This window comes from Austrofundulus limnaeus, unplaced genomic scaffold (assembly GCF_001266775.1).
Source record: "Austrofundulus limnaeus strain Quisiro unplaced genomic scaffold, Austrofundulus_limnaeus-1.0 Scaffold32, whole genome shotgun sequence".
In the NCBI taxonomy this organism is placed as follows: domain Eukaryota; kingdom Metazoa; phylum Chordata; class Actinopteri; order Cyprinodontiformes; family Rivulidae; genus Austrofundulus; species Austrofundulus limnaeus.
Window position 1 is genome coordinate 2,337,891 of NW_013952434.1, and position 24,928 is coordinate 2,362,818.

A 24,928-nucleotide genomic window follows, 5' to 3' on the forward strand; every position below is an offset into this window, starting at 1 on the left:
CACACACACACACACACACACACACACACACACACACACACAGATTCCCCACAGAGGAGACTGGATGTTTGATGTTGTTTGGTGTGGCCCGCCTGTTTTAATCTGTTTATAATCTCTCAGCCCCTGGACATCAACAGTGTGTGTAGATGTGGCCATGTTTTTGCTACACAATGGGGATGATTTTTCAGAAAAACATAGCCTTGTGGGGACCCATTGCTCCTCATGAGTGTGGATGCTGATTTTGGGTAGAGGCTTAGGTTTAGGACCAAGGTGTGAATAGAGTTTAGGCCTGATTTAGGGTCAAGGTGGTTATTTTTAGGTTAAGGGGTCTTAATTAGGCTGTAGAAATGACCAGAAAATGAATGGAAGTCAATGCACGAGGATAGAAAAAAACTACTTGTGTGTGTGTGTGTGTTTTTGTTACCATGTGGGGACAATTTTTGACCATTTTCCTGGCCTTGTGAGAACCAACTATTCCTTATGGGGACATAAGCCTGGTCCCCAACGGGATAAATACTGTTGGTGGGTCAGGGGATCATGTTAGGACTAAGGTGTGAATTAAGTTTAGGTTAGGTTTGGGGTCAGGCATGTACCTGTGAGGTTAGGGTTAGAGTAAGTGGTCAGGGTTAGGCTATAGACATGGCACATAAATGAATGGAAGTCAATGCAAAGTCCCCATGAGGATAGAATAACAAATATGTGTGTGGTTGTGGCAAGATAAGCAATGAAGGAAGGGGGAGGAAGCAGAAAAAGCTTTTTATAAAGGAATAATCACATGCAAAAAGTATTCACACTCATTCCGAACTGAATTTGGCATGTGGTGCACACACACACACACGCACGCACGCACGCACGCACACACGCACACACACACGAGGTGCCCAGCAGCTGTGTCACTCATCTCGTTAATGATGCCCTGCTGTCCTGCAGACACATCAGAGACGGCTCCTGCCCGGCGCAGGACATCGTGGAGGTTGTTCTGCACCACCTGCCTCCTCGCTATGAGCCAATTACCGCTCAGAACAAAAGAACGAGCAGACGTGAGTCACAAACTAACAACCTGCTGATGGATGATTGTTCAGTCAGCTGTCCRGCACAAAGAAACACGCCTGAGCCCGAACGCTGACAAACAACGCTGCTGTAGCTCACAGCTGCAACACAATGTATGACTGATTGTCTTTTTTTTTTTTACTCTGGGATGAAGGGAAGAACATGTGCTAGCTTCATGTCCTGCACCTTCTGAATTTGACACGTATCTTCTCCTCAGGAGAAAAAAAAAATCAACTAAAATAGGACAATTTCTGAATAATAACTGGATGAGAGTTGAATTTAAATAGACTTATTGAGGTTTAGACGTTTCACCTCGTTGACAAGATAAACCAAACGCTTCCTCGTATTTCTTCTTCACTGATGCATTCAAATCTATTTTTGCACAAAAAACAGAGGAACTTCAATGTAATGTTGGATGTCAGAAAAGCTTTGGGAGTGTTTATTTAACAGCCTCCTGTGACAACTCTACAAGACAGAACCAGCAGCCTCTCAGCTCATGTTTTCTTTTGGTTTTAACATCAAAACAGAACTCGATGCTATGGGGGTGCCAGGTGTAAAATAAACTCTGAAACACTTTCAACATGTTTTCATTATTTAGCTCACTTTCTGACATTTTTTGCTCATTTTTCTAATGTTAAATCTAAATCCTAAATCTAAATGTAAAAATTAAATCTTAAAGGCTAAATGGTGAAGTTCACATTTAAGTATTTCAGAATGGAACGCAGCCTTTTCTGTTGGTGCGCTCTTTTTGTTCTGACATCATCATCCTGAGACAATAGCAACCGCTAATGCTGCTAACGCTGATGCTGTCAGTGCTGCTAATGTTATTAGTGCTGCAAACCCTGCTAATGCTTTAAATGCAGCCAATACTGCTAATGCTGCTAACACTGCTAATGCTACATATGCTGCTAATGCTACGAATGCTGCTAATACCAAAAACACTGCTAACAATGCTAACGCTTCCCTACAAGACATCAAACTTGCAGTTGTGGCCGGATGTTCACTGCACTTCAAGCTGCCAGACCACAGGTACCATCCATATTGTTTTCAATGTTTCCTTTTTAAATTCAGATTTTATCTTTAGCAGCGCTCGCGTTTGCTTTTGTCGCAGGACGATGACGCAGCAACAAAAGCTGCACACCAACACTATTTCATTCCTATTTTTTTAAAATGTAAGCTCTACCGTTTAGCTGCGAAATTCAAGATTTAATACTTACATTTAGATTTACACATTTAGATTTAGAACTGAACACTAAGACAATATTTAACATTTAGATTTAACATTTAGTAAAAATTAGCAAAATGTTAAAGTTAACCAGGATTTTACACTCAGAAAGTGAGCTAAATAATGAAAATGTGTTAGTGACATTTTCTAACAGCTTATTTTACACTAGGTGCCCCATACGTTGCGTCAATATTCTCAGAATTGAAAAACATTTCTTAATTTTCCACCAGTTACGAGATCTTATTTTTTTTTTCAGTTTTTTTCTCAGTTTTTCAACTTTAAAATCATTTTCAGTCAAACCTTTCTGAAGTGAACAGCTTTTTTTCTCCATTATAGAACCATTTTAAACATCTGCCTCTAGTCAGGAGGTGAGGTTTTTATTGTCTGAGTGAACATATGTGAAAATCAAGGGTTAACATCCCCCAATACATGATTTCCTTCACTTCCCCTGAGGACTTCAAAGGCCGTCTTCAGGCAACCATGGTTACCTTCAGATCAGCGCCGATGTTTGGGCATTGAGATTACCTGCCGTCATGTCTGATTTGATGCACAGCGAGGGAGATCTAGACGGGACTACAAAGGGGGCTATGGATGGAAAGTCAAAGAGTCTTTAAAGCTTGTGGGACCAAATTGAAAATGTGGGAGATTAATGTCCCCAACTGGCAAGAAGCAAGAAGACAAAAGGAGGTAAAGAAAGAGATTAAACAAAATCGTGTGATGAGATGTTTTCTTGTTTGCCTTCTCCCTTAGGAGCTGGAGATTTCTTATAAACATTAAGATATGAACTGATAAGAAGAAACAATAGCTGCACAGCAAAAATGAGAAAAAAATTGTAAAACAATATTGCAGGTTTGGTTCAAATCTAACAATTAACTAACAAGAAAAAAGTTCACTTTTAGCAAATAAAACTAATAGTTTATTTCAGTAAGAAGTTAAAAAAGTTGCACATTTTGGAAATATAACCAAGTAGTTTTTTTGTGTTCAGAAATTGAAATATGAGATAGCAGACATTTAGCTTAGCTAGCCAAAAAGCTAAAATATATGGAAAAAGCTACATTCACAATATTCAGATATGTTTATTTTACATTTAAACACAACAATAAATACAAAGAAGCTTACAAATGAAGCTAAATAAATACAACAAAAAGTAAAATGTGCAAATCAAATATAAGTTGCACAAATCCTTAGTTTCTGTTAAATTTATCTCATGCTAATGTGTGCATATGACTCAGCTGAGTCCACAGCGTTTCCCAGAATTCATCTGTTTTTCTGGTGAGTTTGTGAGGGCATGTAGAATCAGGGTTATTTAAGACCTCAAATTAGGGTTGGGCATAATCGTATCGTGTGCAATTAATCGTCAGAGAAACATTAATCGATTATTTTTTGGCACTTGACGATTAATATGATTAATGCCACCAGGCGGACTGACTGGATATTTCCTTGGTCACCCTTTGAAGCGGTGCTCCTCTCCGCTTCAAATATGACGAACATTAAAAAAATGTTCTGTAATTTATCTATCAACACAATTTAAAATTTGATGTATAGCCTGAAGTCTGTAATTTTGACACAATTTAGAACAGATTTTTATGAAGAGTAAATATTTCCCACTAAATTGGTCATGTGACTAGGACATAAGGGTGTCCAGGGACTCCAGGGGATTAATCGTCAAATTAATCATTATCGGCTAAATACCACAATTAATCCTGATTAATTTTTTTTGCCAATATTGCCCAACCCTACCTCAAATTCATGAATCCTGAATCAGTGTGAGGATTTGGATCATTAAACCGGCTGAGTGACCGACCAGTTCTATTAGTTAAAGATTAAAGTTGAAGTCTGATAACACGTCACTTTAATGGGTTTTATTTATAAGAACAATTTAAAAGGCAATTTTAAATGAAACTTAAAGCTTTTTTTTTAGTTTTGTATAAAAGTGCCTCATTTAACTATAATTATCATTGACCTGCATGGATCACTTTAAAATGTTTTACCCAAATATTTTAAAGCTGGACCACTCAATGTGTGAATATCTGGTCTTGTATAAGAAAGAAATAATAAAAAAGGAGATTTTTCAAAATGTAATAAATAGATCATCAGATGATTCACAAACTAAACCTCTTCAGCTCAAACACTGAAATCTTACCTTGCTGATATGAAACTCCAGACGCCTCATGTACCGCTCAATGCTTTTAATTTGCTAAAAAAAAAAAAAACATAAACAAAGCAAGACTTTAATGGTGCTCACATTTACTATCAAACAACAGTATAGATTATTAAGCTTCCAACATCAGCTACTAACAAAAGTGGTTTAAGGAAGAAACAATAACAGAGCAAAGCTTAGTTTTACTTTGAAAAGGTACACAAAGCTGCTGACCAAGTACTTAACTACACTCCCTGATGGCAGGATGATGCTGAGTCAGAGCTGTTTTGCACACAAGTTTCTTTAAACCTGAATTTAATTATTTATGGGAGGTGATGGACTAAAGCGGTGGTTYCTGAAGTTGGACACCACTAATCTACAGGAACTAAACTAACTTTAACCTCAGCCTTAGCCGTTACAAAGAGATTAAAACGGTAAAGAACATTTACTTTTTTTAGGTCCAATGCATAAACAACCTCACCACATATTTTACAGGATTTAAAGGTTTTGTTATTGACAGCTGGTCAGAGGCATAAACGTCCATCAACTCACCTTATCTAGATCGTACAGAACTCCCTGGAGAGAAAAGATAAAAAAACAAAAGAACCTTAAGCAACTAAAGGAAGTGCATTTAAAATGGCTTACATAAAGCAAAGACAAAAAAAAAAGTTTTAAATGTTAGTTTTGACTCTACGTGTACAAATTAAAGAGATGTCTCACCAGGCGAGAGTTTCTCTTCATGTCCTTCATCAGAGATGTAAGTTTGTCAAGCTCCGTTTGATGAACTTCAAGATATTCACTGTGACAAAAATATATATTTAAAAAAGAAAAATATTTCAAGTTTCACATAAACTTCAACAGCCAATCAGAGGGAAACTCAAAGCATAATTTCAACAGAAATAAAGATATTTAAAGCGCACCAAGTGAAGACTTTATTCTGTATTTAAACGGCTTTTTGTGAAATTGTTGAGTGAATCTGACGGAGCTGATCAAATACGAGGAAGAGAAACTCACTCCAAGCCTTGTTTGAGAGACGTGTAAATCTCCTCCAGTCTTTTGGGCTGCGGCTCYCTGGAGCTGCTGCCTCCCTTGTGGCCTGACAGGTGGGGCTTCTTTGGCTTGGACTGAGGCTTCTTTTGCACCGCAGAGTTTCCCATAAAGGAGTTACACCTGTACAAAAATATTCATGTTAATACGAGCAATGGCTTTAAACCACCGGGACGTCAACCCTGACCAAAAAAAAGTAAGAACAAACTGTGCCTGAGATCATAAAAACGACTCGTAGAATAAATATAAGGACTTTTCAAACGTCTCCAGCTGAATATGGCGGCTCTGGAGGCCGTGGCCCTGCAGCGTTTTACAGGAAACTGGACGAGTCCTGAAGTGATCTCAGTGTGAGATKGTCTCATCTGTCAGATGGAGACTGTTCACACCCACATTCCTGTCTCAGACAGTACTGATAGATTTAAACGTTATTTAACACACATAGTCCCTGTTTGTCTATGCTCATGAAGACTTTGCACTGACTTCCATTCATTTCTACAACCTAACCCCGACCATAACCCTAAACCAGAGGTCTGCAACCTTTACGATAAAAGAAACCATTTCTGCTCCTTGTCTCGCTAATAAAATGTGTCCAGAGACAAAAAACAAGCTTCAATTGTAATTGTAAATTGGTGGTCCGCGGGACTTTTCAAGGCCTTTTTGTGAACTTTTATGGTCAGTGGAGGAGGCGTAAAACTAAAGGAATATTGATATTATTATTATATTATTATTTATTATCAGGACAAATAAAAATACCATATTCATGTAAACAAGAAAAATACTGTATATAGTTTATACCGAATTTCTTAAAAACTAGTACAACTGAATTATTCAGGCATATTTACTTTCTAATTCTTAATATTATGTAGTCTTCAAATTCTTTAAAGGTAATTCTGATGGATTTGAGAGAGAGATCATAGAAAGAAAATGGATTATTTAAGTAAACAGGCTAGCATGAGCTAACATGTTTTACTTTTTGTATTAGTAGTATTGATGACATACAAATTTATTTCTGTTGTGAGTATATAAAAACAAATTATGTTATGTTTGGTCACATTTTCAAAGAGCCACTGCAGAGGGACAAAAGAGCCACATGTGGCCCCAGAGCCGCAGGTTGCAGACCCTGCCCTAAACCTAACGCCACACAAAAACAGCATTTAATTCATGGGGACCAGTGGGTCCTCACAAGGTTGTAGTACCAGAACACTGGTCCCGACAAGCTAACAAATTTGACTTTAACATAGGCAGTGACAATCAGACGCTCTCTTCCTGCAACAGTTCAGAAACACACTTCAAAAGTCAACAATGGTAACATTACTATTATCTCTATGTTGAAATAAGTCTAATTACTTGTTTGGATGAAAATAATTGTACAGTTTACTTTAAAATTACAAAACGTTTTGGGCAAAAAAACAGAAGTGGACATCCATTTTAAGCTTGTAATCATTTCTTAATATCCTGTTGATGGTTACTGTCACACAATTTGACACATCTCAGTTTTCTCTTYGTCAGGTACGGCGATGAAACAAGGAAGTAAAACTGACGCTCCTCTCATTCAGCAACAGTYGACTTCGACTGCTGTGCTGCTGCAAAAACAAGAACACTACTAATATTTTTTTCACAAATAAATAAGAAGCAACATYGGTTTGCCACAAGTTATATAAACTGTTAACTTTCTGTAGAGACTCAGGCTTCAGTTCATTAGAAGAGAACTTGTTTGTAATTCAGCAGAAACCTAAAACCAGCAATACATTTATAAAGAATTATMAAGCATACACTGAACAGGGCGGTGCATTAGTATTATTTAGTGATAWGAGCAGGAAACGKGTCACGATWTAATATATCGCAATATATTGCGATACTGCAATTTATTTCCGTTTGTTTCYCCAAAACAGTAGAATTTAAACATATYTCAGTATAAAGAGCACAYCGTGCTTAACATGCATTAAATGTGATCACAGGTAAGTTTATTTTTATGCAATCAGAAGAACACTGAACAACAGTGAGAACTGTGTTTGTATTTCACATTTATTCTTACAACAACCAAATGGAGGGCTGACTGCTGCCAACTAGTGGATGGAGGATAAAGTAAGTTAACATTTTAAGCCTTAATTAAAATTATCAGGAAATAAAAAATTGCAATATTTCAATAGATCAATATTTTCTTACACCCCTAATAATCAAATAATTTACTACTAAGTCATTTATTAAAAAAAATAAAACCAGAAAAGCGACTGGACGTGGAAACAACAGGACATTTCATATCAACACTTGTCATATGAATATGACCATCTAAATCTGATATTTAAGACAGTWCAGCACAAACTGTGATTGAATAAATGCACCATGCTGTCACAGCCAGGAACATTTATTTTTAAAGATTTAACCAGAACCATTCAGCAGTCTTTTCTCAACAAGACATCAATTTAAAAGTCTGGATGAAAGACAGCTAGGAATGCTTGACCTTTACTTMATGCTCTATCATCTAAACACTTATCTGATATGTAAAAAATAAAACCCAAATCATTAGAAATTATTTTGAAAATACTTTTTCACAACTTGTTCTAAACCCCGTTTCTACATAAATGTAAAGATAACCGCTGTCCACCCCCACAAGTCTCTGTCCTCACATCCTTCTCTCACACGCTCATGCATATTATTTTTAGCTTTCTGAAAGCTTTACAGGCTTAGCTGACAAAATGACATTATCACGGTTTTAATCAAATGATTTGATCGTCACGTCAGGGACACACAGAAACGAAGACGTTCCAGGACTCGACGTGTCGGAACGTGCCACGTTCTGCTGCAAAGCCAGTAGCTGCTGAAGTTCGAGCTTAGCTGCCACAAATGTAGGGCAACGCTGAACTAAAGCACCGTGAAGCCTTGGGGTCATGCAAGCTACAGTGCACCAGGGTTTCTTGACTAAAATACACACTCATATGCACACAGACCAATAACTTTACTTTTGCCTCTTTGCACACAAAATGCAAAGCATGAACGCACAAATAAAGCCAACACAGAACAAAAGGACTTCCACTAACTGAACCATAACTGTGACACACTCCAGCGCCATCAGAAGCCTCATCTCTGCAGCTTTCCACTTCACTCACTGTCAGAATGTCCCTCGTCTGTCGCCCCCACATTTGAGTCACTCCAGCTCATCATGCTACTCACTGTCTGGGCAGAGGGGGGAAGGAGGGCAACGGCATCTTCAAACGGGTCCAAGAGCTAAAGGAGACAAGCGGGCGACGAGGCCCGAGAGCAAAAAGATTGGAGGAGGGATATTTGGGATGTGCTTTGTCTCGAACAATGAGTCAAAGAGGACGAAAAGTCCAACATCTCAATACAGCTGCTGTTACTGGTTTCAAAACCAACTTCCAGCAATGAATGAAAAACAAATCAGGACATTTTTAAGGTTAATAACACGACTAATAGCATTAAACTTCACAGCAGCTTTGTTCCATGCAACCAGCTGACAGACCAGATCTTATCAAAGATCTGATTGGGTCTTTGAAGCTGTGAATGAACGCTTCATCTTCTCACCTTTGAGACATTTGAGCAACAAAGCTGCACCTGAACGCATCGTGCAACTGCTAGGAAAGGCGTGCCATTTATTTCTGCACAGTAATGCAGGAGGGAGCGGAGCTTTATGATTATTCAGTTTGGGAAACTGGAAGACTCCGTCAGCAAAAGCTGTGAACCCGGGAACGCTTGCATAAAATCTGGAATATTTGTTTGGTTTTTCAACAAAGTTAAAGATCAATAATCATGTTTTTGAATGTTTATACTTAAAAATATCAAATTTCAAACAAGAGAATTTGCATTTCCGGCAAAAATGCAGCGTAAATGAAAGAGTTTTCCTGATAGCCGCTGAAGAAGCTGAAAATGTTTAATATCAAAACTGTTAAATTTGAACAAAAAGATAAAAGTAGAAAGTAGCAGAAGTTAGCAAACAGATGGTGAACGGAGAGTAAAAAGGAATACAAAAAAAGTTGCAATTTGTTGTAAAACAGCTAAAGCAGCTGAAATTAGTATAAAAATAGCAAAAAGTAGCTGAAATAAGCACAAAGATGCAGAAAGAGCATGTTTGCTGAATTAAGCAATAAGGAGCACAAAAAGGTGAATTTAGATGAAAAAAGCTAAAATTAGCTGAAAATAGCTGAAAAACAACTGAAATGATCAAAAATCAACTAAAAGAAGTATAAAAAGTTTAAATTATCAAAAAGAAGCTGACCTAAAAAAGTTTAAATTAATGGAATAAGAGCTGAAAGGAGCAGAAAGCTAGCTGGAAAAGCTGAAAAAGCTGAAAAAGCTGAAAAGGCTGAAAAAGAATAAATTGGCAAAAAAAAGGACCTGAACCAGAACAAAAGGTAAAAAGTACAATAAAAATTTATAAACAAAAGCATTCTGAAGATTATTCCATTAAATTTAAATAAGAAAATCAATATACGTAGCATAAAAGCTAAATAGCTGAAACAGTTTTAGTTGCTGAAATACCAAAAGTCATAACACCCATGGCCTWTATGAGCTGAACGTTCTGATTTATTCATTGTTGAAACGGTACACAAACTGTGGAACGAGTTACATGCTGAAAAACAAAAAGTGTGAAAAGATCATCTTAATAGTGCTCAATAGAAATCACACTTTATATTTTAGATTTTCAGCTTTTGAATTGATTTTAAAACTCAATTAAAAAAAAAAGTCGAACATTTTGTGGATCTCTGCCTACCGTGAGCGCCGCTCCTGCAGCGTGCTGAATCCGGCGAAGGACTGACTCCGTATGATGCCATTGGGCCCGCCGGGGGAGTGGGTGCCGGCCGCCATGATCTCCGGGACACGAGATGACACCCCTGGAGAAGAAGAGAACACAAAAAATGTCATTTTAACACAACTGCACCGTAGATGAGGGGTCGATGCGTTCAGAGCGCGTGCTGAAAGAGCGGACACACTGCTGGTGATGTTTACGCTGCGCGATGCGGATGAGCAGCATTCAGCGCCTGTGCTGACACGTCTCGACTCCTTCGGCTTATTTGTCACCGCGGAACACACTTCAGCTGTTGCACCTCGGGCAGGTGTCACAACAGACAACCTCAGCCACTTTTCAACAAGTGTGCAAATATTTCTCTTCTGCCATAAGAGACGGACTTCTGCGAACCTGCAGCTCATCAGACTGACATCAGTTTACAGAGCAAGCCTGAGCAGACGCCTCGCTACAAACCAAGACTGGTTTCATTATTTAACAGTCTAAAAAACTGTTCCTCGTGGAGTTGAGACGTCTTTTATCTCTGCCTATATTTACCTGCCTGTCAGAATTCGACCGTTTTATTTTTAAAGCAGCAGAAAGCAGAGTGATTAACACGGGCACTGGGGGAGGGAGCTGAAAATAGACGGAGAAACAGCCAAATATAGTCGACAGATAATGATGTGGCAAAGATCAAGAGCCTAGAGGGAGGAAACTACTGAGGCGACTGAATCACGACTCCATCCAAGAGACAATTTTTGTTTAAACGTTCTGATAGAAAGACAGCAGGTGAAAATATTTATAAATAGTTTCGAGAAGCAATGAAGGTGTAGAAAAGTACCCAAGCTGCAAGTTTTGTCATGTTGGGGATCAGCCTCAGCTGCTACCACACTAAATATCTGTCTAATTTGACTGAGTTATCCATTTATTTTCAGGTCATTTGGCTGCGGCAGCCATCTTTAATCTGACTGAAAGGTCATCAGCTGTACAGTAGATGTCAATCCTGGAGTTACTTTCTGCAAGTTTCATTAGATTTTCTGCAGCTGTTTGTGAGCTGTTTTGGTAACAAACACACACATATGCACAGACAAAATCATTACCTTTYAAAGTTTGAAAACATTTCAGTTCAGAAAGTGAGGGATTTTTTGAGAAGTTGAAACCCTTTTCCGAAGGTTTCTGATGATTTCCTGGAAATGATCACAAATCAGGAGTCGACGTGTTTGTGGGAGTGCGTCTGGAAGCAGTTTTTACTTGTGTCGGTTTAGAAAATAAGAAAAGTTCACTAAAATTATCTGTAAAGTTTATCAGAGCAGCTTTTCTTTAACAGAAAACCACACGATGCACATTTAGACACCATCAACTAGGGTTGCACCAACTGCAGTGTTCTGGCCGATCAATCTTTAAAAAATCTGCCCGGTGTCAGGAGTTATAAGGTCACAACACACCTTCAATGTTCCAATCTTATTTTATTGAAAAACACTGAACAATACCATTGAAACTTGTTTTAATTGGACATTAAATAGTGCTCACAGCAGAGGATAAAAGGACAGTGGCTGATTTTCAGAACTTTGTGGAGGTAGATGAGAAGTTGATCTTTCAAAATTAAAGAAATCTGTGCCGATTTATCGGTGCACCTCTACTATCAGCGCTATTAAATGTATGAAGATGTTGCTCTGCTAGCTGCAAACTGTGGATTGGTTTTCCTGAATGGAGGAGAGTCTCAATGAGACACCAACGAGCAGGTCTGTGTCTAAACCGACTTTTCACCACAACACGACTCTGCGTGTTTAAAACTGCACACCAGCTTTTAAATTGGGCTGGCAGACCAAGTGAAAACAATAAAGTATAAAGAATATCTGAGGCGTTTCTTGTTCTGAAAACAGTCATTTTGAAATGAGTTGCAGCAACATGAAACACGAGCAGGCTCATGGAGAAAACACTCCAGTTCTCCATCCCTCTCAGACGTCTCTCAAGCCGAACAAACAACCATCTCCTCCTTCCGGACTGAGGCACAAAGTGTTTCGTAAAGCGCCAAAAATTCTGCAGCAGGAGGAAGAAAAAGACGGTAAGTTTGGCTGCGATGGAGAGCAGAGTGAGTAATGAGATCTGTGATATTTAGGTTGTTTAGATTCTATAACTAAAGTGTAGTTTTGTGTGTTTATTGTTCAGTTTAATCTGTTTTAGTGTGTCTGAGTAAAAAAAATTAGGTATTTTTTATGTAAAACTTCAGCTTCAGTTTGAGATGGAGGAAGAAAGGTTTGCTAAATTTATGACTATTAGCGTTTACATTTGTATTCTTTCTTATATAAAATTAATGATAATATAATAAATATTGATTATTATGATGACATTATTAATAACAAAAACAAAAAATTGCTGAATCAGAGTAAACCAGAGAAAGAATCAGCTCTCCGCTGAATCAAACTAGAAAAATCCTCCACTCGACTCGTTCAACAACTTTTCAAACAACGAGGTGGGGAAAACACCAGATCTGGCTGGTTTATGGTGTCATTCTGTTTCGTGGAACCTTGTTCTTTTGTTTTTAGTGAACAAACTTTCAAACTTTGTGAAGGACATGAGTCATGCCATCGTGCAAATGTAGAGAAACACGCACGTATGCGGTCAGTGCAGGAGACTGAAACACTAAGACTCAGCACTGGGGCCCAGGAAAACCAAGCATCTTGTTTTCCAGTACCAGAACAAACGACTTTAGACTGATGCAGCTATTAATAGCAGCCCGATCACTTAAACCCAGAGGATGTGGAGTGGCTGTGACTCATCAAATGAACCGTCATGATCAATGGCTGCAGGTGGAACTGGCTAATCAGACAGAGCTTAAAGAAAAAGTTGTGTTTGATTCTATTTTTARACACAGCTGCACAAATCCACATGTTCAATAAGTTAAAGGCACAGTGTGTAGGATTTGTTGTTTTCAGCAACATCTAGTGGTCGAATCATCCTCCCTGGTCCTCCCCCCACCCCCCACCCCCCGCTTACAAACGCAAAGGAGTTGCTACGGTGTCTCTCAGGTGTCAAAAACCTTTGATAATTCCAACCGCGATGTCTACCAGCAGCTTCAGGGCTAGTGATGTTTCAAGTGGTAAGATTATGAGCTTCAATAAGTAAAATTATCCCAGCTACAATGACAGACAACAAATATTACATTTATAGTATTACAACTAAAACCGTTTTTGACGCCGCCACCGCAGTTTGTCCTTCATGAGCCTTCGTAGACAAGATGGCGGTGCAAGATGGCGGCTGCCTGTAGGGCAACCCGCGACCATGGAGATATAAACAGCTTTTTATAAAGGTAAAAATAATAAAACAAGGTCTTTGTCTGCAATGATTAGACATGTTTTTTATTATTGTCATTAGTGATTATCTCAATTTTGGCTAAAATTGACAAAATCCTACACACYGTGCCTTTAAGAGATCCAATTACAGTTTAAGGAAACAAAAATGTCAAGTAAATAAATTTAAACTGGACACAAGATTAACGTTTTCAAAGTAAAATGCAAATTTTACTCAGTATTGACAGCTTGAAGCATTTTAACTGTTATTATTATCCCATTTTCAACACTGCAGATGGTTTAACTCACCCATTTTTACCTAAAATATCCATCCATTCACAGCAGAGCTCCTGGTTCTTTCAGTCACGATCCATATTTACTAATAGTTGAAACATAAACGGATGAGTAAATCAAGAGCCACGCCTTTCAGTTCAGCTTTTTCTACACCACGACTTACCGGAGCAACAACCTCATTAATGTAAACAAGGTCTTGGCAGAAATACTTGAGGCAAAAACACATCCTTAACCTAGAGGGASCATGATTATTTCTGGTAAATCTAAAAACAGGACATCACTCAATAAGATATGTAGTTTCTAAGTGAATATCATTGTACTGTTTTTGTTGTTACTTTTAATAATGCAATATGAAAAACAACTTGAGTTTAAATGGGTTCAGTCCAATTTAGCCACAGTTGTCAGACAGCACTTAAATGATGGGGATGACAGAGTAAGCTAAAGTTAAAATCCTGCTATTTTTTCTGAATATACATAGATCTGACAGAATAGAGTGAAAAACTTGGAGCGATATTACACTATAAGAGCACAAGCTGACCCCGAAATGATAAAAACTGTTGCCCACGCTAGGGCTGAATGTTAAAAATCCTGATTTTATTCCCTCATTCGACAACATTGTCAAGCACCTAGGCTCACAAATCATCAAATGATTCTTCTCAGAGAGTTGCTGCTAAGATTAAATTACTGTCCTCCTCTAATCACAGTTTACAGCTGAGAGCTGCGATCTGCTCTGCTCCTCTACTCTGCAGCGTTCAGCAACATGTTTTGTTTTTTCCTTTGGCTTTCCACGTTTGTCTCTCTCTGACTTTCTGACTCAGACCCCTAAAAAGAAGAGAAGTGTGTGGGAAATGACGGCACAGCTCGTTACCCAATGCACTTTGGGTTAATAGCAGAACATGATGGACGCTGTTCGGAGCACTTTCAGTCATTTCCTTCCTTCTTCCTGTATGTTTGAAGCAAAATAACAGAAAATGCGGACACTTGAAAAATAATGTGAACACAGTGATATCAGATCATATTATCGCTTCAGTTTCAAGTCCCTTCAGAACCTTTATGTTCCCAAAAGGTGCACGCAGAGTCCTCAGAACAAGGACGTTTTCCTGTCATTATACAACACACACACACACACAGACACACACACAGACACACATCTGTTAAACAACACGCAGCCAAACAGAAGGAAAGGCTTCATTCAGTTCATTGGATACTATGTTTGGCCTACATTCATTTTCAGGGACTTGCTCATCCAGGCACAAAAAGTGCTCTTTTATAAAGAGATAATCATCTTTTTTCTTTCTCGCCCCAGAAACAAAGATAATATCTTTGTTTTAAATATAGCTCATCATGTGCTCCTGTGAGCCCATCTCCTGTGGTGAAAGTTTGCTCAGCTGCTAGAAACACAAACACACACACAAAAAAGTTATTTTTTTATTTCCGCAACAAAAAGATCAATTATTGATGTTTCCCTTTTTATAGTTTCCTCCTGTGGTAAATCATGTCAATAATTAATCAAACTGAAGAGAACTTCTACACACCTTTTTTTGAGGTTTTCCTTCAGCAGATTGTACAAAGTTTCTGGATTTCCACTCAAACCTTTCAAACCCCCTTTAAAGTGCACATAACATCACCTTTTTTTAATAATATCAATGCATTTTTGCAAAGAATATACCATGGGTAACATATTGCAAAAACAATTTCACGCTGCTGATATGAAGAGTTTTTAAAGAATTTTGAGTCACTTTCATTGAGAACTGAAGAAGAGTCAGAGTTTAAATAATATTGTTTCAACAAACAAGTTTTCTTTCTTTAAGAGTTCCCCTTTGATGTCACTTCCTGTTTCATTTAAACTGAGCCAAGTTTAAAAAGTGCCAGTTATGTGACAAAATGGGTAAAACTGTGTGTATTATGCCAAGTTTCTTAAATATAAAGAGGTTTTCTTTTACCTTTTTTTATTAATGAGCATTTCAGGGGCACTTTAAAGCAAACTCTAATTTTATTTTCACAAAAGATGAAAATAATCAGTTCCTGCACACAGAGGAGACAATGACACCCACCTTCAGTTTATTGCCATTTAGTCAGGTCTTTTATCTCATGGTCTTGTGATTCTGTGTGAATTAATTTATTTTTTCTATTTTGTTAGTACTAGATTGATTAATGTGCTGAGCTGCAGCCTGGCAGGAGCGGGCCAAATGACAAATATGTAATTAACAAATGGAAGATAGAAGGAGAAAGGAAGGCACCTGGTGTAGGATCAATTTGCTGTTTGTTCTCAGGAATGCATTAGTCCTGCCCTTGATGTCCGGGTCTGTTTGCAGATGCTGAGTATTGAGAAAGTAAGAGAACCTTGGAACAGTGATGGGAGGAAAAAATAAGTGACCTGTGAGAAGAAAGGAAGGATAGAAGGAAGGAAGGAAGGAAAGCCCCTGATTTTAGCTGAATAAGATAAAAGGTTTTGTTCTTTTCCACCACCCTTATAAAAGATGTTCATATGGGGGTTAATTGGCTTAAGCAAGATTTTAAAATCATAAAAAAAAATCTAATTTCAGCTTTTCTCCAATTCCTTTAATCCAGATCAGACCCARTGACACAAGAGGACCAAAATTCAAAACTTGGTCCAAGCCCAGGCTCAAACTCTACATAATGAAAACAATGTTAAAWAACTAAATATTCTTATAGAAATACAAAGTTTTTTCAAAACATGTTTTATGTAGTGTTTTGAACATACATAAAGAATAAAGACAAAAGATTAAATTTAGAAAGACATCATTAGTATTCCTTTCTTATGTTGTACTGTACCAACAACTTTTTTATTTATTATAATTTAGATATACATTTTATCACAATCCAGAAAATCTGGTAAAAAAAAACAATTATTTGACTTTGAATAACTAATTCTCTCTTGCTCTTTCCACATCGAAATCAAAGATTCGTGAAAACTTCATTTTCTCGATTAAAAAGTTYGCGACTGTCATCTGAAGAATGTGGCAAAAAGAGCAACCATAAAACTATTTCACATTTAAATTAACTTTGGGGCCGGAATAAAATGTTAACGAGATCCAGAAATGGCCCACGRGCCTTGACTTTGACACGTGCTTTAATCAGAATAATCCAACAACAACAATCTGTTATRTATTTATCACAAAGTTGAGTTTTGTAGGACCTTTATAAAACAGCAAGTATTACAACACTTAATTTTATTTTCAGCTCCATTATTTAACCACATTTCCTGGAACAATCTGTAGAAAGACGCTCAGCTTGACCATTTCCCTCCTCTGCAGCTCAGCCAGTTTCACTCACACTGAGCTCTCTATTCATGTCTGAAAGTCTGAACCGAGATGACTCAGACTTCTTAAAATTGATTTTTACAAACTCTTCTTTTCCTTTGTGACAGCATGACTCRCGTCCCTCGTTCTGTCCTTTCTTTGGCTTGCTTTGTCCCCAGTTTAGGTCCACCTCCTACGTCATTTTATTATAAATCCACAGATTGTCACTGTTCAGGACCGATTTACTGAGCAAACAATTAAAGTTGTCCTTTCGCTCAACGTACAAATCGCTTCCTTGCAGATTAAATGAGGACGCGGCGTCTTTGATTCTGCTTTTTTATGGATCTGAGAAYAAACTGATTGTGAATACCAAAAACAAGCTAAATCTAAAGCTTTTAGCCACAGCAGAAAACAACGCAGGAGAAAAATAAGATGTTCTATACAAACAAGCTGCATCATTCTGAATAATCAGTGTATGTAAACAAACCCTGCTGCACTCCTGAACGATTCACACTAATCAGTGTGTGACCGTTCCTATACAGAACACACACACACACACTCACACACTCAGCTGACMGTCACCTCGCTGTCACCCAGACTCACACAGCTCAACGTTTACCTCCGTTCAGAGCGGTTGGTTGTGAAAATCTGAGCGGGGGGTGGGTGGGGAGTATCGGCTCGCAGCGCTTGTTAACAGGAGAAGCCTAATTCTTAATGCCTGTATAAATTAGCCTTGCCATGGCAACCGAAGACTAAATGGGATGAAGAGCGTTACATAAAACAAGACTTCAGAGCCAAATGAGKAGAAATGGGACACACACCCTCAACGTAACAGACTGGGTAACTTGGTTATTAAACGCCGGAGGCTCAYAACATCTGTTAGCAAAATATCTAAGGATTTTACTCTCAGATGGTAATTATTGGATCTACAGACAGGCTTTTAGCCAGAGGGGCATCAGAAGGACATTCTGTTCTTTTCTCTGATGTCTTCWTTACCTTCAGGGCACTGTTACAATCTTTGAGCCTTAAACATTTCCCTACATAAGTAGTTTTTTATCTCATCTCAAATTTCATAAACGTCTGTAAACTTTGTGTGCAGCAGAGGGTGGCCGCAATTATTTTATGAAGCCAGAGGAAGACACGTAAAGAAAAAATTGTGCCAACTTGGGTAGCAGAGGTATTGTCCATAAATTTTCTTTCCCTGCGTAAACTTTGTAGCCTGGCCCTTGACTTCCTACACAGTTCTGCTCAATTCTAGTGTCCCTTTGCTGCTCCGTCCCTGATTTCTCCCAGAGACAAGGATTTCTCTGGTAAAATTTCAACCGGGCCAATCAGCGAACAGAAGGAGGAGTTGTGAATGGCGACGTTGATTTTCTACGCCCTTTCAGTCTGCCTTTAGCAATGGCAGTGGAGGAMGTGAATGAAACCAGTCAGTGTTCACAAGACTTCCAGATTAAAATAAATTTGTCTCACAAAGCCTGCAGCTCTCATTCACAGCCATYTTGTTCTCTCTTCCCAGTAGAGGATGGTTGCRCACGCAATTTCCAGTTAGCTTCTTAGCTTAGCTTCCTTCATTGTTGAGCTGGTGCTCTATTATGGCCAAACGTTATCGATTGGTAAAACCAGATCCAATCGTTTTAAACTTCAACGGAGTCCACGCCTCCAGCAAGCAATCAGTTCTCAATAGCCAAGAGTAGCTTGTTTTYACCAGGCTATAAACTTTGTAAACGGTGGCGAAAGCAGCAGAGGGAAGGGATTACGCAGTGTTTTTCAACCCTGATCCTCAAGGCACACCGCCCTGCATGTTATAGATGTATCCCTGCTTCAACAGAGCTGATTTCAATTGATAACTGATTAACAGGTTTTGTTGAACTGCAATCACCTGAATCGGGTGTGTCAAAGCAGGGAGACCTCTAAAACATGCAGGGCAGTGTGCCTTGAGGACCAGGGTTGAAAAACAATGGATTAAAGTGTCGACGCCTTCTCCCAAAATCCTACCTACAGCTGACTAACTTTAAAATTATGTTTTGGTTCAAGCTGACAGGTGGGTGGTTCTCAATTCCGRTCCTTGTGACCCACTACCCTGCATGTTTTAGTCGTCCCCATGCTCTTCAGCRTATCTTTAAGTTCTGCAGAAGCCTGCCAATCACTCGTACATTTAAATCAGGTGTGCCAAACCAAGGAAACAACTAAAACATGCAGGATAGTGGGTCACGAAAACCAGAATTGAGAACTACTAGTTTAGTCTAAGTTTGAACTTAAGAAATTTCCTTCTTGAGCCAATGCTCACTGTATCGCTTGGAAATCCCTTCATATAATGTTGGACAACATTGTGTTTTAAATAACTGGGTGAAAGTCCTAGTGATGTTACAGCAGACATAAAAATACTCTCCTAAACAAAACTAGGTTGTTGCTAACCTGGTAATAAATCTGCAAATTTCAACAAACTATATATTAGTTTGAAGCTTTTGAGATGAAAAATTAAAACAAATGATTAAAGTAAWAGATATGTTTGTTTTCAGTTCAGTTGACTTTAAAGGGCGTCTTGAATTGGATTGACTGAACTGTTTCTTTCAGTGGGGAAGTTAGTTTTGAGTACTAAAAAAGAGAAAACTAAAAGAACACTTTACCTACATCAACTCATCGTTGTTTTCCAAAGCATGTGTTCATTTAGGTCAAAATTAATACTATATAACCTGAATATTTACCCTATCTAAATAGGATTCCCTGTATTTATGCTGCACAGACATTCATTTTAGTGCAACAGAAACTTTGTTCTGATCCTTCCTTCATCACGAACCAACCTGCAGGCAATCTTRGACAGAATAGGTTTCAAATCCAAATTTTTCCCTGCAGGTAAAGAACGAGACACTGACAAATCTGCACATAATCACCAGCACGGTTCTGGTTCTGAGGAGCCAGCAGAGCAGAGACGCAGAACCATTTGCAAGTGTGAATTTACCCTCCAGAGCAGAAAGCTTGTGATATTGCTTCTTAATTACATTCAGGGTTTTTTCATTTATATCCATTTTTTCAGAGCAAAGAAGCATCATTATGCAATGAGCTAATAAAAAAGTATTCCTTCTGTGAACGAAGATTTTTACTCAATGAGTCTCTTCAATTGAGGAAAACAGCTTTATGATGCCAAAAAGTTACTTTTTATTCTCTCCTTTAAACAACAATGTAGCTTGTGCAGCACAAATGTAAGATGGAAGTAATTAAAGCGTGGAGCTAATAAATCACTGCTGAGCAATAACCAACAAACCAATTACAACAGAGCCGTTCTTAATCTAATGAGTCAGATATTAGCCTCAGAAGATGTAAACAAAGCTCAAAGGAGATTGTAAAATTAGTCGTTTCAATCCTCATGCGATGTAAAACTTGAAGTAAGGTTGCACTCATTAATGCTGCWGCAACGCCTGCCTGCCAAGTTTGCAGACTTCAGCCATAATCGTGGCTCCCTTTCTGTTCTGTAGTCTGGACCTGGATGACCTAAATGTCATCGTCTCCCTCGTCAGGTGAGGATGAGCTCAAAGCAGCACAGACGTTTCAGACTAAACTGTCTGTGCTGCCTTGTTTATTTAAAACAGGCATCGTCACATCCAACTTTTGAAACAATCATGCATTGCTCATAATGATCATCAGATGTAGATGTTTAAACAATATTTTTATGCTCCGACTGGCCTAAAGGTTTTGAGTTATTCACAAAAACAAAAGAAGAGAATTTCATTGAGCTCTGTGGGATCCAGACCACAGTGAGCGAATATTTCAGAACTCACACAGACGTTGAACGTATCTAATGACCCAGTTCACAAGCTGAACACAACAGGTGCGCAACATAAAATATTAAGGTGTTTTTCTCCTCTACATCCTTTTATTCTGACAGAGGAGCACAAGCAAGTCACAAAACTACACAACTCGATGTTGACGACACCMCAATAAACTTCACAGCAACTCACAGGGTCAGAGCAAACTGTGATTGTGATCATTTTAAAGCACACAGCACAGAACCAAACCGTTTCTGTCCTCATGATGAACAGCTTGAAAAGTGTCTGTTCATCAGATCTAAAGGCATCTTTAATCCCCTCTGGGTGTGTTTCTGCTCGTATTTAAACCACTTGGTGTATGATTATCTTCAACAGGGTATTAATGACCCAAAACTGAGTTAGCAGCCTTTTGCTTTTCAGAAAACCGTCAAAAAAAGCCACTTTTCCAGAAAATGTTTTTCTTCACTCGTGTTTCAGTCAATCAGAATCTTCTCAGAGCAAAAGAATCCATCAGTCTGCAAACCTGACCTACATACACAGTTCCCAGTTTTTCCCTAGAGTGATTAAATTACCAAATAAACTACTGAAGCTTTTTAAGGTCAACATTAAACCAGTTCTGACTCTAGTTTACTGTGAGACATAAGAGGGTTTAAATATAAATATCTTCTGTTCTGTAAATGCTTTAGATTAAGACAATATTTGTCTAAGTGGTGATAATGCGGGTGTTTCAGACCAACACGGCACGGATTTAATCCAGATTTATTTACTCATCGTCTCCATCACAACAGACAAAATCCGACCCTTTAACCCTTTAGCCAAAGCTCCTTTCTCTCCACCTTGGTGGCATCTTCCAGAAGTTCAAAGACCCTCTGTTAGACCCCACTGAGTGTGTAAAAGTGCTCAGACTCCCCCCTCTTATCGTTAAGATGTGATTATAGTCACTGGGTTCTAATTATGGGTAATATAGGTTATCTCTATCCTCGTGAGGCAGAGAAAAATGAAGCCCAGACAGCGGAGTGGCATTTAAATGGACAGATGAGCAGATTAAGTCAGGCGTGTCTGGACTGAGGTTACATTCAGGCAGCTGTCGTCGACGTTTCCACAATGAAGCGCAGCGTGTAGTCAATGTAAGTCGAACCATTGAGCGCGCCGTCCAGATAACGGCCTCAGAGATCGGTTTACATTTATACACAAAACGGTACATGGCAAACCAGCAGCAGAAAGAACAAACCCAAAGACACGTGTTTAATCCYGTCTACTCTAACCTCCAACAACAGCTGTTAAAAGCCGAAACAAGAAAACAACATCACATCAGTAGGTACTTTTTAAAATGAAATATGCAGCATAATACAAAATTAAATAATTTCAGATTTCATAACATGGGTGATTAATGTGTGTACCTGCAGGAACTAAACAGCTTTCAACATTAGGTAGTAATTAGTGGTGTCCCAACACCAACTGCTTGAACAAAACGCCCCAATACTTTGGATCTACACCAACTGACACTCCACAATGTGTCAGTTTAGATTTTAAGTAAAAAGTTTGTCAGTTCCATATACAAGTTAAAGCAAACATTATTTATTTTTCTTTGTTTTAAATGTTGCCACAGTATATATCCTGTTTATTTGATTTGATAAATCAGGACTGAAGACCAATAAGGAAGGAGAGTCACCTTGTCCTAACGTAAAGAAATGTGTTTTTAAAGTTTTTTTAAGTTATTGTGTAATGTTTAAGTTCTTAGTAAGTACTCAGTATTGGTACTTGGTATTGGCAAGTACCCAAACTGAAGTACTCATACTCATCCATTATCTATACTGGCTTCTTCCTTTCAGGGTCATGGGAGTCACTGGTGCTCATATCCAGCAGTCACAGTGCGAGGGGCGGGGTACACCCTGGACAGGTCACAAGTCCRTCACAGAGACAAACAAGACAACCATTCRCTCTCTCACTCACACCTAAGGACAATTTAGAGTTACCAGTTAACCTGACAGTCATGTTTTTAGTCTGTGGAAGGAAGYCAGAGTACCCGGAGAAAACCCACAGACGCACTAAGAGAACATGCAAACTCTACCCAGAAAGGTTCCCGGGCCAGGATTTGATCCGGTGACCTTCTCTACCAGTCATCAGCTCTACCAACTGAGCCCCTCGTTCTCAGTTTTAGGAAAAGCAGTATTGGGACACCACTAGTACTAAAGAAATAAAATAGTGTTTATCCTGAAGAATGAGTAYGAAGTGTTTTATAGTTACTGAACATCATTTCTTCATAAACTTTCCACACTGCCCCCCCCCCCCAAAAAAGAACTGAACTAGTCTTTTAAGAAGAAATAAACATTTATTTGCATGCTTATTGACAAAAAAGTATTACAAAACAGGCAATTCAAGGTAATTCTTCAAGCCTTCCATGTTTTGTTTCTCTTGCATTGTCTCTTAATTGGCCATCTTTTTTTTAACTTAAAAAACAACCACGTTTGCCACCACATACAGTGATTGTACACTTTTTAACACTACGAGGTTTGCTTTATTGTGCTCAATCAGTTTTTTTCTCTTCAGCATCTTTTAAAAGTTGGCTTAGAATTTGTTTAGCAGCCAAAAAATTATCCAAAATGAATAAAATTTTCACTAATTGATGCTATATATATATCCATCCTCTTGTTCAGCATGAGAACCTGCTGGCTCAACTCTTGATTATTTCTAATGACTGATAAAAAATTAAATAAGTAAAAAAAGACCACCTTTGCTGCAGCGCTGGAATGCAGCTTGCACACAAACAGGACAGMGCCGGTTCTTTCAGCTTCATTGGTTATTTTTAGCGTTAAAAAAACAACTTTCTCTTCACTGATAGCAGCTACTGTGATAACACCACTTCATCCAGCTGAATAAGCAGGGAATAGAAAACAAAATACCCACACTGCTGCAACTGTAGCAGTAAATATAAAACCCTATACAGTCAAACATCCTGAGCTTTCTGCTTATTTTATGTTATTAGATGTACACTTCACACCATCCTAACTCTGGGTGCAAACTGGTGAATTTCTGTTCCTCTCATTTCTCCTCGATGAAACCATTATCCTAACGTTAACAGAATAATATTTTAACAAGTTTTGTGGATGCATATTACAGAAACTCTTGAAAAGGACACACAGAAGCTGCTTGAGGTTCTTCAAACTCGAGCACTTTTAAAGCATTAGGCAGAAAATTAAAAACTGTACAACCGAGACACACACACCGACTCCAGAGTCCTTAAAGGTGGAAGAAGTGTTTCACGGTGCGACGGTCACCTGCCCACCTCCACATACACATCTGTACATCTGGTCCCACTGTGCTCTCCTCTGTGTTTTTAAATATTCCTCACAATGTGATGGCTTTTATCTGGGGTATGAAGTCGATCCAGACAGGAGAGATGAGAGTGAGAGACAAGAAGGAAAAGGAAAGGTCAAGAGCAGCTCAAACACTCGCAGCGCTCCGTGGGCTGAAACTAAATGTTACTTCTCTCATACACAAGCTTCAGTTGAGTCAAGTAAATCACTTTCAGGAGTACAAAATGAATACTACACGGTTTATGAGCCAAAAATTACTGTAGTACTGATTTTTGTTCTTTTATTTCTCTCACCACACAGCTGTGGTGACCTGCTCCAACCTCACCTCATTTTTTGTGCGTTTGCATTACGTATGTTTTGCTATTTGAGTTATCCTTGGTGTCTTTTATTGCTCTGGGAGTACATATTTCCTTCTATCGTGAGCAAACATGACTTGTGTTTTACTATCTAACATGTTGCCTCTGTGTTTCTCTTAGTTTCCGTTTCCATCACGCTTTAATACCGTATTTGACCCTTTTCCCTCCAGTTCTCCGTGAATTTGCTCATCATCCTAATTTTCCTCATCTTCCTCCACTGACTGAGAATTCAACAACGACGCTTCTCCAAAAAACGTTGCTGTTATCGTCTCAGAAGTTTTACAACAAAATTAAAATCGTAGATTTCTTGACACAAAGCAGCCCTTCAAAATAAAAGCTGTAACACGCTCACATTTAGTGCAGTGACTTGGTTTTGTCTCGATATAACGTGTAGCAGGACCTGAAACGCGACTATTGCACACGTACATTGTCATGACAATG

At 38.5% G+C, this 24,928-nt stretch overlaps 1 protein-coding gene across 3 annotated transcripts in view; it reads right to left on the reverse strand.

The window, feature by feature from the left end:
* Positions 1-24,928, reverse strand: part of ripor2 (RHO family interacting cell polarization regulator 2) — a 53,791-nt gene that overhangs the window by 14,644 nt on the left and 14,219 nt on the right. For all 3 annotated transcript variants that reach the window (XM_014005842.1, XM_014005840.1, XM_014005841.1), the window contains exons 2-6: positions 10,189-10,309; positions 5,430-5,585; positions 5,136-5,214; positions 4,968-4,991; positions 4,419-4,472 (exon numbers count right to left, since the gene is read on the reverse strand). In XM_014005842.1, coding sequence (XP_013861296.1) covers positions 4,419-4,472; positions 4,968-4,991; positions 5,136-5,214; positions 5,430-5,585; positions 10,189-10,309 — 434 coding nt within the window. The remainder of the gene's footprint in view (positions 1-4,418; positions 4,473-4,967; positions 4,992-5,135; positions 5,215-5,429; positions 5,586-10,188; positions 10,310-24,928) is intronic.